The following is a 14473-nucleotide window of genomic DNA, read 5'->3' as shown; positions in this document are numbered from 1 at the left end:
ACATAAGCCTCAAGCATATGAGGCAATTCATATCTAGGAGAGCTAGTTCTAACAGGCAAAATGGTAGGTTCTACTTCAATAATCTCAGCAGTTTCAGAAGTATCATCACATCTAGCAGCAACTCTAGCAATTTGTGCGTCTAGGAATGCACCTAGTGGTAAAGCAGTATCAAGCAAAGCATCATCACAAGCATCATGGACAACAGAAGTAGCATCATCCAGCACAGGCGACATATCAAAATTTCTAGCAGGAGGTGGTGTCGCAAACTTACTCATAACTGAAGGTGAATCAAGTGCATAGCTAGATGGCAGTTCCTTACCTATCCTCGTAGTGGAGGGAAAGACTTTAGTTTTTGGATCTCTCGGATTCCTCATAGTGATCAGCAGACGTAAATCCCAAGTGACTCAAAGAATAGAGCTATGCCTCCCCGGCAACAGTGCCAGAAAATAGTCTTGATAACCCACAAGTATAGGGGATCACAACAGTTTTCGAGGGTAGAGTATTCAACCCAAATTTGTTGATTCGACACAAGGGGAAGCCAAGGAGTGTAAGGGTCGTCGTATCTCCACTCAATGGAGACGATGGAGGTTGGTTTGGTGGGAGCACACCAGATCTGCCGTGGGGCTACAAAATACTCGCCGTGGGTGGGTGCGGTGTGAGCTCATGCTAGACGTGGCTGGAGGAGGAGGTCACAGGGTGGTGGAGGAGAGTGGCGGTGGCAGAGGAGGAAGTGGATGACCGGCGAGGAACTTTTCTTTTGACTTACGACTGGCAAGAAACAGTGCGGACAAGTTTGTGTTTTGGGATTTTTGGTGCGGTGCAAAAATACTGGTGGCGTTACTCTTTAACCCCACGCCATTAAAAAAATTGTTAGTTTTTTTGTTTTTCAAATAGGTTTTCCTGGTTACTAATGGCATGGCAAAAAATGACACGCCATCATTATACCCAATACCGATGGCCCGGAAATAATTCACACGCCATCCAAAGTACTCGTTGTGACGTGTTGATTTTCCAAGGCCGAGCATGACCCAGGAAAGTGTGTCCAGCGAGAGTTTATCAAGCGTGTTGGGTAATTTGGTGCACCCCTGCAGGGATAAAAAATAACTATTCAAGTAGCCGCGTTCACCGTTACAGGACGACTTGGAATTGTATCCCGATCTAATACAAATAGAACTGGTATTAACTCAAATGTTTGGCTCCGGGATTGCTGTCTCGCAGGGAGTCGAGGAAGAATATCTAGGCATGACTTATTTAAATTTGCTGCAACAATATGACTATATATGTGTTATTGTTCTACTCTCGTCTAATGCTGCAAGACACTAAAGATGCTAGTCTTTGATAGGACTAGTCCCTTCTCTCTATTCTTGCATTGCATTAGTTAGTCTAGATATAACCCCATTCCCTTGATACTGATGCATACTTTGCATCATTCTAATGTCAGTCTTGCAAGTATTTTGGATGAGTACTCACCGTTGCTTTTCTCTCCCTTTTCCCCTTGATATGATTGTCGTAACCAGATGATGTAGCCCTGAATATGGCGTATCCCGCTGACGATGACTACTACCCCGACGGTGCCTACTACTACGTGGAGGTCGCTGACGACCAGGGGTAGTTCAGGAGGTTCCCAAGCAAGAGGCATCGCCTCTTTTGATCTATGTATATTTTGTGCTAGCCTTCTCTAAGGCATAAACTTGTTTTTATGCGTGTACTCATATATTATTGCATCCGCTGACTCGTGTGTTTCCCGAGCTTATATATTCGAGCACTCGAGGTCCGTGGCTTGTAATATGAAGCTTGTATGACTTATTTTGTGTCTAGAGTTTTGTTGTGCTATCTTCCGATGAGTGCCTAATCTTGGTCGTACACATTGCGTGTATGATTAGCGTACGATCAAAATTGGGGGTGTCACAAGTTGGTATTAGAGCCGACTGCATGTTGGTTGCCCCCTTTCCAACTCCTTGGCCGAAGTTGAGTGTAGTATTTGAAGAACTTTTATTAACATTGTTGCCTCAGTTACGAGCCCACATCTCAATCGGGTGGTATTATGATCTTTTACTCCTCTTCTATACTCTGGATTCTGATCTCTCTTCTCTTTGGGGTTAAAGATTCTACTAATTCTCACTCTAGGTTCTTGTACTACTTCCTCCTGGAGAGCCCCTCATCCCAGATGATGACTTGATTCATTAGAAGACTTCAAAGATACTCTGTGATGTTCTCTCTTGAACGTGTGCTGATCGCTTTTTGCAATTCCCTTCCACCATAAACCCCTATGAACGATTGCACACAATTGTTGCTCATACTTCCATTTTCTAATTTATCTTGGTATTACAAGGTACATTAAATTATCTTATCGGGGATTCGTTTGTCCTTAGTTGTCATGGGTTTCGCGAGTCCTTCGAATTGCTATTTGATATTTCAAAATCCTCAATAGCCTATTTCTCTTGACCTTCCTCACCTTCTTGCATTATGGTTAATTCCATATGTCTAGAAACATTCATTAAAATACTTTGTGATTGTCCTTTGATCTTATTGATTTCAACATGTGTGTGAATGCACGCAATCTTTAGTAGATCCTCATAAATTATATGTCCGACTCAGACGTCTTTCCAAACAGGAACTGGTTCTCGGCAAATCAAACTTCATTGATTTCCCAATCTAAGTCAATTCAACTTGCTTGAATTTGATCGGAGCATCTTATTTTGATACATCAACCTAGGAATATTAATTCCTTTGGTATTTATCTATCGATACTTTTCAAGTGTTCTATTAGCCGATGCCTTGCATTATATCTTCCTTTGATTGAGTATCGATACTCAAATCAGGTCCTTTGTGGACCGCCAGACCCATTGTTGCGTTATTATCCGATGGCATACTTCACATTCAAATTTTATGTGATATTGCTCCCCTGATCAGTTGTATCCTATTTTTGTCAGCCATGCTCTTCAATCATGTGTTAATTACTCTTGAAGTTTGTGTCATATGTTCCTAAGATGCCCCAATGGGTTGAACCTATGTCTGCCCTAATCCGTGTGAACTAGGGAGTTTTCACGAGTCCTACTCTCCTGGTGTTTTGCCACATAATCCCTCCAAGCTACAACTTCCTCAAATGCGAGGAGTAAATGTCAGATGATGCATTGATGAAGTGGGGGTCGACCTTGAACTTTATGTTCATGCCCATGGATCCGATGTATGCCGTATCATGGAAGCTTCTCGTAACAATGAAATTATATAATTTGATGGGGCATCCGTGATCTTGTTCCGTGCAATCGTGGTTCCAACCATGTAGTTCTGCTTTGGTTTCATTCTCATACAAGTTAATGTGCTTGTCTTCCGCAAATCAATACACTAGTCTAACCTCTATTATAATCTACCACCAAGTATTATGCCTGGTATCTCGAGATTATCATGAAGCTATGTAACTTCTTATGACCTCCTTATAAACTATCATATTTCATTGATTCCAGTTTCCTCGTGTTCTAGGTTATTGGAAACTCAAGGAAACCGATAACAGGATCAAGTATGCATTGGGATTAAACAACTCTTAGTAATCTCCTTTGCTTACGAGTTTGTACTCGATCACGTTACTCGAAGCTGTTAGGTTACATGACCATCGTCAGGCTACAACTTGACCATGCTATATATGTCCTTCATCCACGGAACACATTCCAACAGTGCAATAAGCTTACGTCGAGTTTTCAACATTATGTTAGTTGTCCTGACAGGCAATTTCGATTCTGAGCTAGCAACCTTATTTGTGTTTCCGATAACCTTTCGCTTTACCATTCCTTTGATTGACGTCATTGCTGAATGGTTACATCTTCATGAAACTTCTTGACAAATGTGTCGTGATCACCATCAGCATTCTGAGCTCTTACAGTATATCAACTGAATTCAAGATGAGAAATGCCATCCTTTCCCACTGATGATTTGTGTTATTATTGACAGGCTTATTGCCTTCCCTCCAGCACAAAATTGTTCATGTTTTGTGTTGTCCCTTGAGTTCTTTGCTATCCAGATTATGTCATATACTACCTTGGAGTATTACCATCTTTTATGCCAAGAGTGATGTGAGAATTGATGCACCCCTTAAGAATTTCCTGATATAGTGATACTTCTTGCCATCACCACTCATTTTTTGGTTCCCTTGTTGTTTCTAACTGGAATACCGACAAGTGAACTCTAATGTGTGATTCCAATACTTCTGGCAACCCTATGGCTTTGAAGTTAATGACTGATAGTTTCATTCTTAGTGTGTTGGTTGTTGACTAAACATCTTAGCATTGGTCGTTCTACTCAGTCCGTAATTTTCGAGTGCACCATGCGATCAATGTTTAATTGTTGATGTTTCCTCGAGCATACGTCATTATATCATTTGTTTTGACAAATGCTATCTGCTTGTTCTTATAACTTTGGAAATTCAACCCTATCGAAATCTTAAGGGATTATTGCTGAGCCCATCGGCCACACCCTCTGTATGGTTCATGATGAACCTTTTGAAAGAATTGTCCATGTGCCTAGCTCATGAAGAATATGTTTTATAGAAGAAGTGTTTTCCAAAGTTGACTTGCATTCTTGCCGCCGTGAATATGAGGAAGTTTTATTTCGCTTTCTTTGGGGTCATCCCAAATCATTCACACATGTGTGAGGTGTTACATGTTTTGATGATTTGGCATCTTCACTTCATATAACTTTTCTTATCACCCAAGCCACTGACTGATTTGGTCAAAGAAAATAAGTTCCTTCATAATAGCTAAGCCAGACTTACACAAGGACCTTGATATCCTCGATGATGGTTCCCAAATCGGAACTCGGTTGCATTTTATGGTAAGAACCCCATGTGGGCACGAATGTATTGAAATTGTATTCATGTGTCTTACAATCCAACTCCCGATCCAAGACTTGCTTCCGTAGTTCATATCTCGAGAATCTTGTATCCTCATCTCTTCTATTTTGGTTGCCCACTTTTCTTCTCGGGCCTCCTGAGTGTGAGGTATCCTAACACTAATCAGATCTGAATCTCGTGCGGATATGATGGTTGGGACATTTTTTCGAAGAATTATAACTTGGATCCTTATGTAATCCTGTAAGGTGATGGCTTGTCTAGCACACCTGGCCAGATGACCTATTGTTATAGTATTTTTTTCAGCAAGATTCGCCATTTTTCCACGAGGAAATCGTATGAGTTATCTTGTAAGTTGTTCCTAATGAGTCCGTTGTGTACCAAAGGTCCGGCCTTTATATGATTACCATGTCAATGCTACCTCGAAGCACGGATGTAGTACTTCAAATGTCAAGAGGATCATTGGAATCACAATGCTAAATTGTTCTCGATCAATTATCCAAAACAATGTTGTATGGGTACAAATCATGATTTTCCTTCCCGTTTACCTAAATGATTATGTCCTTGCTATCCTTCCATGGACATCATGCTCTACTTTTCCTTGGGAAGGTTATACTCCTGATAATTGTGTTTAAACACATTTCCCCCTTCCATTAGTCTATTTAACGTTTCTTGAAATCCAAACTTATCTGAGCAGTTGTAATTCCCTGCTTTAGTAAAAACCTCGGTGTACAGCTCTGTCAGTAAGACCCTGTTACTATTGTGGATAACAATCCGGTAGCCGCCGGCGGACGAGAACTTTGCCTATTGGTCCGCCTCATTTCAACGATTAGGAAAATGGTTCTATTCATCCCCCGCCCTTGGTACCGACGTTGTTGTCAACATAACTGGCAGGCTATCCTCTAACATGTCATTCTACCAACACCGTGCAAGATGTCACTGCTCTTCCTACTCTTAACCCATGATGGGCCCATAACCACTAGTTCCATAGGATCGAAACCTGACTCGCATGTACATCTTTGATTCCAAAGTATGCTTTGCACTTGGATTTGTATGTAATTCCTGAGCCATTGTCCAAGGGATGATCTATTCTAGTATCAGACACGAAACATACTTTTGTTGCTGTGAACCCCTTTCACTTTCTGATTAGGCATGGAATGATTGCCTACCCTTTTGAAACTTTTGTACCAGCGTTCATGCTCTCAATGGAATTCCTGGGTTAGAACTAAAGAAATAAGTCATGTCTTCTTCACCGAGTTCACCGTCAGATGCCCAGCTTGGTGTACCTATGTTCTTCCAAGGTTTTCCCTATTGTCGCATTCATAGGACGATGAAGATCCCGATGGAAGGATGACGAGTTCATCAGGTTAACCTTAATCAGAGTAGTGAATACATCAACAAGAAGGACCAACCTCTTCGATGATAACAACGAATACAAGAGGACTTGTTAGAATTTCGTAACCAAATGTTCCTCCCCTTACCTCTATCTCTTCATTCTAGGGATGAGAATTTGTTTTAGTGGCGGAGAGTTGTGACACCCGGTAGTTAAGCTACAGTAACCACACACAAATGATGTCACGTCATCATTTTTAACTAAGCCAGATAGTCACTTAATAGAATCAAAGCCAAATTTAAATTTTAAAATAAAGGCAAATAAATTATTTCATCAAATTGTAAAATAAAAATGTTGGCTCACATGCAAATATTCACAAAGGAATTGCTAGGTTGAACCCAACATTATCATACCCACCAATTAACCCCTAGGAAATTATAAAGTCGACCATCAGCAAATAAAATAGCCTTTTCAAAATAAATAAATATTTATACTTTTCTAATTGACCTCAAACTTTGTGGGCTTCTCCAATATATTGTGCTTGAATTATGTGTCAAGTTTGAGTTATAACAAGAATTGTTTTAAACTAAATACAAAAGTCTGGTGTAAAATATTACAGAAAGGAAAAAGATAAAATATACGAGATCTACTATGCTACTAAGTCATAAATGGCCACGGTGCATTTCGCCCAACCCACCTATCCTTTCCCTAACTCACGTACAGTGGAGGCAGAGGCCATGGCATGGCGCACATCCATGGCTCATCTTCGTCCATCCCCTCTCCCTCGATCCCCTTGGTTCCCCCTTCCTCTCTTGCCTGAATTTGAGCTCGGAAAATTCATGGTGAACGTCGCCTCGCCATCATTACCGCAGCCATCATCGTTGCCAACGTGCGGGAGCATGCCCAGGAGGTTCGATGCGCTCGGCTTCGTCCACTTTGGGCAAGAGATAGAGCCGGGAAGTTGCATAGCAGTCGCCATCGTCATTATATCCGTACGGCTGCCAGAAACTCGCCGTCGATGTCGTTGCTCTGGTCCGTCCCAGCCGCAACCGAGCAGTCCACAAGCTCCGGGACGAGCTTCTCATCCGACCCCCCTTCTCCGGCTCGATCCGTGCCTATAGTCACCGTAATCGAGCTCGCCCGACCCTTTGTACGTGTACGTGCGGACATGCGGTTGCTGCTCCTGCGTTGTTGTTTTTGCTGCTCTACGAATGCGCTGGCCTGCGTGCGGCCTCGCCCACTTGCTCCTGGCCGCGCCCCTGCGCCTGCCCACGCTTGCGCACCCGCCCACTGCCGGTTGCCCTTGCTGCTGACGCTGCCACTGTTGGCTTCCGTTTTTGCTAGTGTTTTTGTCGCCGCTGCTACTCTATTTTGCTGCTGCTGGTTGCCGAGCTACTACTGTTGCGATGCCGCCGTTACTGCTTTTCCCCTCGGCCGCTAGGTGCTCCTGTTGCTACCGTTGCTGCTATGCTGCTTGTTGCCCTTGGTGATGCGTTGCTGCTTCCCGTTGCTGCCTTGCCTCGTGCTGCTACCAGCCGCCGTGGTTGCCTGCAGCTGCTGCTGGCCGTGTGTGTATGCCTAAGTGTGCGTGAGTGTGCGCCTGTGTGTACATGAGTTTGAGGGAGCGTGAGTTTGTGTGTTTGTGTGTTTGTGTTTGTGTGTGTAGGTGTGTGTATGAGCCGGCCCTTGTTTTGGAGCTGTTCGGTACCGCTCAAAATTAGGGAGTTAGAGTCTCCCCGCTCCGCAGATCTTAGGGCATGTACAACGGTGCTATCTTAGAAGTGTCACATAAGATAAATGATGAGGTGGAGGAGAGAGAACTCGAAAAAAAGGCTTTGCCTTCTTTTATTAAAGAGAAGACAAAAGGTGATCTTTTAGCACAATATGTCTCATCATATTTTTAGAAAATAACTGATTATAGAAGAGAAGGCTAAGAGATGACCCACTATAGACTCTCTTTTTTGTCATCTCTAAATTACATGCAAGATTTAAGATAAGACTATCTTATTAATCATTGTACATGCCCTTAGGAGCAGATGATTACCTAACAGGGCCTTAGTCTAGCTTAGGATTATATTAGTGTTAAGTTAGTCTAGTAGTAGATGACCTATGGAACCATCCCCTGTTATTTATCATATACTTAAATCATAGACAATGATATGTGGGACCCATACACTATTCACCCCTTTGACCAGTCAAATATTTACTGGGTCAACCCACCCCACTGGCCCCACTATCTTACACTATTGCTAGAATAGCACTAGCTCACAATAGTATTTTCTATTTAATTTGAATTAATATTAATTTCAGAATATTAATAAAAAATTGTAAATTCATATAGAATAAACCACAACTCTGATGAGAAAAATTTATGTAAGAAAAATTAGCAGAAAAATATAATGAATCTAAATATGCCATCCACATACGTGTGAGACCTCTCTAACATAGTGAACATGGTCATTTTGCATGAGGATCATCTGTTCAAAAAATACCTAGAGCACGGAAAATATTGCGAGTTATTTTCCCCTTCTTGTAAAATGCTTAGGGATGCATTAGGGCATGTCACCCACACATCTTGCCGTGCCATTGCATTTGTGTTGCATTTGATAGCCCCATCATTTATTTGTTTTCCCCTGTGTTACTTATTTCCGGTAGACCCCGTGACTAATGATGATTCGGTGATCGACTACTTCATCGACGAGGATCTGTATCTGTGTGCAGAGCAACCAGACAAGCAACCCCCTTGATCTTTCCTATATCGCCCATTCGTTCTCCCTCATGCTTGCATTCGATTTTGCTACTGTTGTAGATAGCTCATGTTCTGATGCATAGCGTGCTTTTGATAAACTGTTAGTATACCATGTTGCACATTAAATGTTTAGTATAGGTGGATCAGTGATCCCCATTGACCTCTTAGTCCCCGTTGCCCCGCTTTATCATCGAAGACTCGATTTACTGATCGACGAGCCAAGAGCCATCACATCACTCACACACCCCTTGTTGTAAGATGTTACAGAGCTACTATCGAGTACCGAGGGTGACACCTCATTACCTACTCTTGATGTTAGCTATGTATTGTAGTTAACCGGCGGTGGTTCATGAAGAGTGATTCCTCCTTCACACTACAAGAAATATGTCAACTAACGACCTTCAATATTGGTCACCGAATGGTCATTGATTTTCACTTGCGACCTTTTTATGACCAAAAACAGACGGTCAAAAGCTGAGGGTCTCTAATGAACTATAACGAGCTTTTTGCTGGATTGGTTGTAGGATTTTACAACCAAACGAAAGCATTAAAATTATTTTGGTCGTTAGTTGTCTGGCCAAGCCACATAGGATCCAACGTGGCAAGCCGACGTGGCAAAGTTACGACCAATTGGATTGGTCGTTGGTAAGAATCAGCCAGGTCTACATGGGCCGAGCCCAACAAATCATCCTTTTATTATTTTTTCCTATTAATTTTCGTCAACGGCCAGGCCCAACATTTTAGCCTTTTTTATTTTTGGGTTGTAGCCTTTGTTTTTTGTTTTTCAAATGCACCCCAATTGTCAAGTTCTGGTAAGTGGGTCCCACATGTCACATTCTGCTTTGTGGACCCATGTTGTCAAGGTCATGTTTTTCAGATTTCAATATGCTCATAATTAAACAATCAATATTAAAATCAAAATAGACACAATACTTCAAATAACAGCAAAAGGCAATCTTTTACATAATATAACACATATAAATGTGATCAGCATTAAGTTTACAATCAGATAAAAAGCTCTACAAGTGTATAGTAATGAAGCATCACATGGGCTTCATTACTCCCAGAACTAGATCCACTGAACTATGCTTCTTCTTATTTGTCCTCATGTTTGTGAAGAAACATGAAAGGCTAGCATCTGCACGTTATACAACAAAATGGTTAGGGGCAAAATAAAAATAATCTAACAGCATATTTAACAGTAAATAACAAATAATGCAAGGTACAATGCATAGGCCAGAGGAACAATAAATTGGTACTAAATCCAGAAATCACCATGTGAAATAAAGTTAATAGGACATTTTAGAATCAATTTGTCAGCTCACAGTAATGTTTGCATTGGACACATACAGAACTAAAATTATACAGAAATTCCTAAATTCCAATGCCCAATGCCCGAAATGTAAGATGTTGGTTCTGGAAAAATAATAACTTGCAACCAGATTTAAAACAGAACAGCAAGGTGATGCTACGACCAAATCCTAACCAGAATGCAAACCAGAATGCATTTAATAAAATGAATTGCTTCTGGCTGTTGTAGTAGAATGCATTTAACCAGATTTAATGCATTTAATATATATACATGCTAACGACATGTAGGTTTCATCAGGTCATGATCAAGTATTCCAAACCATTGCATGCTTCGCAAAAAAAATACTAGATGAATCTCACTAATAGGAGCACTAGATGATTAATGGAAGAAGTAATCTGCAGATTACAAAGTGAACAAGTAAAGGATTTATATCTCTCCCTGTGGAAGAACTAAGTCGATGAAGACATGCAGCAGCAGCAGCAGGAGAAGCCTTGCATCATTAGTGTAATGAGAAAACTGGTTATTGCAAAGTTCATCACAATGAGATTACTGCAGCAGCAAACTATACTAGCAGCAGAGAAAATGGAACCAAATGATTATTATTACTATAAAATTAAAAGGAAGCTCAACTTATATCCATGGTTTCCCTCTTGTGAAGCAAGCATCAAACAACACAATAGCAATGAAATTGCACATCCGAATCGAACAAGACGTGATGGGGTGTTGTGTCGAGAACAATTACAAGTATTTTGTGCACATCACATCAGATCTGCATGGGTAGAAAGACGAAGTGGAGCTCAACACGTGTGGGGGTAGGAGAGATAGGTTGAGCATCCATGAGGAGTCGTCCACCTGCAGCAGCAGCTTGTCTGCGCCATAGCAACCTGCACGCAAAACAAATGCAAGGATCAAAATAAGAGGAGATGCAGAAACTAAAGCTAGAAGCCGCTTTGCCGAATGCTAAATCAACAATCGACAATCAACAAAAACTGAAATTGGATCAAAATTAATGTTTGATGCTCCTAAATCAACAATCCAAAACTGAAGCTTTTTTATATATTGGATTTATTGCTAGTAAAACATTTAATCATTGGATAAGGGCCATGCAAGTAACAATATTTTTTAACATCTGAGCACAAATGAATAAATTATTATAACCTATTAACTAGCACATGGTCCATAACAGTGTATGTTGTTCACTAAATAGAATGTTACATAGATATCACTAACAATTGCATTAGAGGATCCAAATGGAAAGTAACTCAAGCACCCTGCAGCCCCAGCAAGTCGAGCTGAATGCAGCAAGTTGAGTAGGGAATGGCAACTCACCCTCCACCGCCATAGCCTTCGTCGGGCGTGCGCTTGGCGGGGATGTTGAAGGGGTCGTTGTCCCCGGTGCCCCGCCCGTCGGCCTCAAGGGCGCCGTCGCAGCCATCATCATCAGGCGGCACCTTGTCGACCCGCCGCACGTAGCGCCCCGGCGACGCCTCGGGCGACTACATGCCAACGTCCCCGACCGACATCGCGCCACTGCCATCTTGGCATGGTTGAGGAGGAGGAGCTCCTGTAAACCCAACTTTTAAAGAATGAAGGCCAGCATCTGCAAATAAAAAATTATGAGAAGTTAGAAACATAATCAAGTGAATTCGTGAATATAAAATTATCATAAGCATTAGTAAAACATTTTTCAAGTGCCCAAAATGAGTTTTTTTGTGAAGGACCTACCATATATTTGTTTCAAAATTAGACCAAATCATTTTTCTAAAATACTAGGCCATATTTATTGTACAATTGACAAAATGGTTGGGTGTTAAAAGCTTTTATCCACCTCTAGTGAAAAAGACAAATTGCCGCCAATTCAGCACGAAGTGGGTCAAATTTGAACTAGAGGTGCCTCATAGTTTTCTAATGATTTTTTTCCTAAAATCATTTTTAGGTAAAGAAGTATCTATTTAATCAGAGATCCAACAAAATTTTGGCAAGATTCAATCCCTAGCTATGAACGGTCATGCCCGCCGTTTTGACCTCATGTTGAAACGGGCATAACGAATTAAAAAATCAAAAAAATGCAAAACCTTCGCCTTGTGTCATAATATGTGACCAAGTTATCAGGAAAAATAATAAACTTATAATATGGTGATTATTTAAAAAAGTGTTCTCAGAAATGGGCTATCGTGTGTGAAGATTCATGGCTTTCAAGCCAAACGAAATTGTGTAAAGTTTCGTGGCATTTGGACTCCATCTGATATTGATTTTCTGCGAAGGAAAAAACAGCAAAAAACATCAATTGGCACTAGGCACTATATCAATAGGTTAGTCCCAAAAAATTATATAAATTTGCTATAAAATGATCATAAACATCCAAGAATGATAATATAATAGCATGTAACAATAAAAAATTATATATAAGTTGGAGACGTATCAGTCCTCCATGATCTATCCCACGTCCAGCAGTGCGGCGGAACAAGGCTCTAGATGGGCACACGGCGGAACAAAGAATTGCAGTGGTGGATAAAGTGTTTTGGGAGGCTCTCTAGGGTTTTTGGGATGCTAAAGAATTTATAAGCCAAACAATGAGAGCTGGAGGTCTAGAAGGTGGCCTCAAGCCATCAAGGCGCGACCAACCCCCATGGGTGCGCCCTGTTGGCTTGGGGGCCTCGTGTGCCCTTTGGTCTTCCTATGAAGCTTCGAGGTCCTTATTTTTTCTAGAAAAAATCATCAAAAAGTTTCGGGGTATTTTGACTTCATTTGGGTATTCCTAAAAACAAAAAACATTCATAAAACAACAAGTAGCACTTGGCACTGGTTAATAGGTTATTGCTAAAAAATAGTAGACATCAACAAATAAATGCTTAAAAAGTATCCTAGAATGATAATATAGTAGCATTAAACAATACAAAATTATAGATACATTGTATATGTATTAGGTGTCTATGCCAAATGTGTGAAAGATGAAGCAAAGGCCAAAGTTGAATAGGCCAAGTGGAAAAAGCAAAATGCACCCAAGAAAAGAGAGTCCATCTGCATCAAGAAAAACCTAGCACACACGCTGTTCTGGACACATAGATGGAGGTCCAATTACGATGTATTGTCAACGACATGGCCAAGAAGGGGAGCGACGACCTTTGGCCAACATGGCCTGATATCTGCACCTGCCATCACGATCGCAGTGGTAGCTACCAAAGCCACTCACGAGAGCTGGCCGGAGATTGAAGCACGGTGGGCTGCCGCTGATAGGGTTGAGAGCGAGGGCGTCTGGCCAGCATTGGAGAAGTAGTTTGCATGTGTGCCGCTCGAACATTAGTTTAATTAATTATGATCATCCAAGTGCTAGTAATTACCCCTACTACTATTTTTATAGCAAATTATGATCTTTGAACTGAAGTATGTTCATCGAGTGGACCTTGTGTACCATTACGACCTCCAACGACTGATTTAAGCAATTACACTTGTACAATTTTTTCGATGCGGGATCGCCAATTTTCTCTTTTCTCGCACACGGGCATTCGATCCGATTTGTTTGTGTAGTGTGGTTCCCCTGCAAAATGTTTGCGTTTCATGATGAATTTTCAATATGCGTGGGATTTAAGAATTTATTCCTCCCACCCCATACCCACCCATAGAATTTCCCCTATCCCCCTTCTTGCTGCCCAATCGCCGCCGTCACAGCCACATCCATGTTTTGCCCCATCCTCATCGATCTTGTGAGGTAACCACCGATCTCCATCACAGCCCCAACCCGATTTCTTAGATGGAGCCTACAAAACACCCTCATGCCTCTATATCCCCACTCCATGTCGCCGAGCATCCACGCGTAAGCCCAACCACATATCACGTGGAGGTTGAGAAGCTCATGGTGGTCGATAGCGCGGTGGTCCCTATGCGTGTCGACCCAGAGGAACACCTTGCCGCTGCTGCCACCAACTTGGTGCAGTCTCTTCTCGAGATGAAGTGCCACATGCTTCTAACATTTACATGTTTCTTTTACATGTAGATATGTTAGCGGTATTGATCCATGGTTACACCCACATGAACACCTCGCCATTGACTTTGGACGGGCTCTAGACGAGATGAAGATTCCCAGCAACTACACATCAAGATTACCAATTATGAAGTGTCGAGTTGAATTTTACCAATACCAGTTGGAATGTTTAACTATCTCAATTTCAGTTTCACCGATACAAGTTTTAATCAATATCTTATGTTTTATGTACTCTGTAGTTAACACATTCATTGTTT

The 14473-nt window shown here is 41.5% G+C and overlaps 1 protein-coding gene across 1 annotated transcript; it reads right to left on the bottom strand.

Annotated features, from left to right (window-relative positions):
- Positions 1-9861: 9861 nt before the first annotated feature.
- Positions 9862-11834, bottom strand: LOC123452583. The gene is made up of 3 exons (XM_045129259.1): positions 11564-11834; positions 10977-11118; positions 9862-10060 (listed from the first exon to the last, which is right to left on the bottom strand). The coding sequence occupies exons 1-3, from the start codon at positions 11769-11771 to the stop codon at positions 10054-10056; spliced, it is 357 nt and encodes a 118-aa protein (XP_044985194.1). The 5' UTR covers positions 11772-11834; the 3' UTR covers positions 9862-10053.
- Between the last annotated feature and the right edge of the window lie 2639 nt (positions 11835-14473).

This window comes from Hordeum vulgare, chromosome 5H (genome assembly GCF_904849725.1).
Source record: "Hordeum vulgare subsp. vulgare chromosome 5H, MorexV3_pseudomolecules_assembly, whole genome shotgun sequence".
In the NCBI taxonomy this organism is placed as follows: domain Eukaryota; kingdom Viridiplantae; phylum Streptophyta; class Magnoliopsida; order Poales; family Poaceae; genus Hordeum; species Hordeum vulgare.
This window is presented reverse-complemented; position numbering and strand designations above follow the sequence as displayed.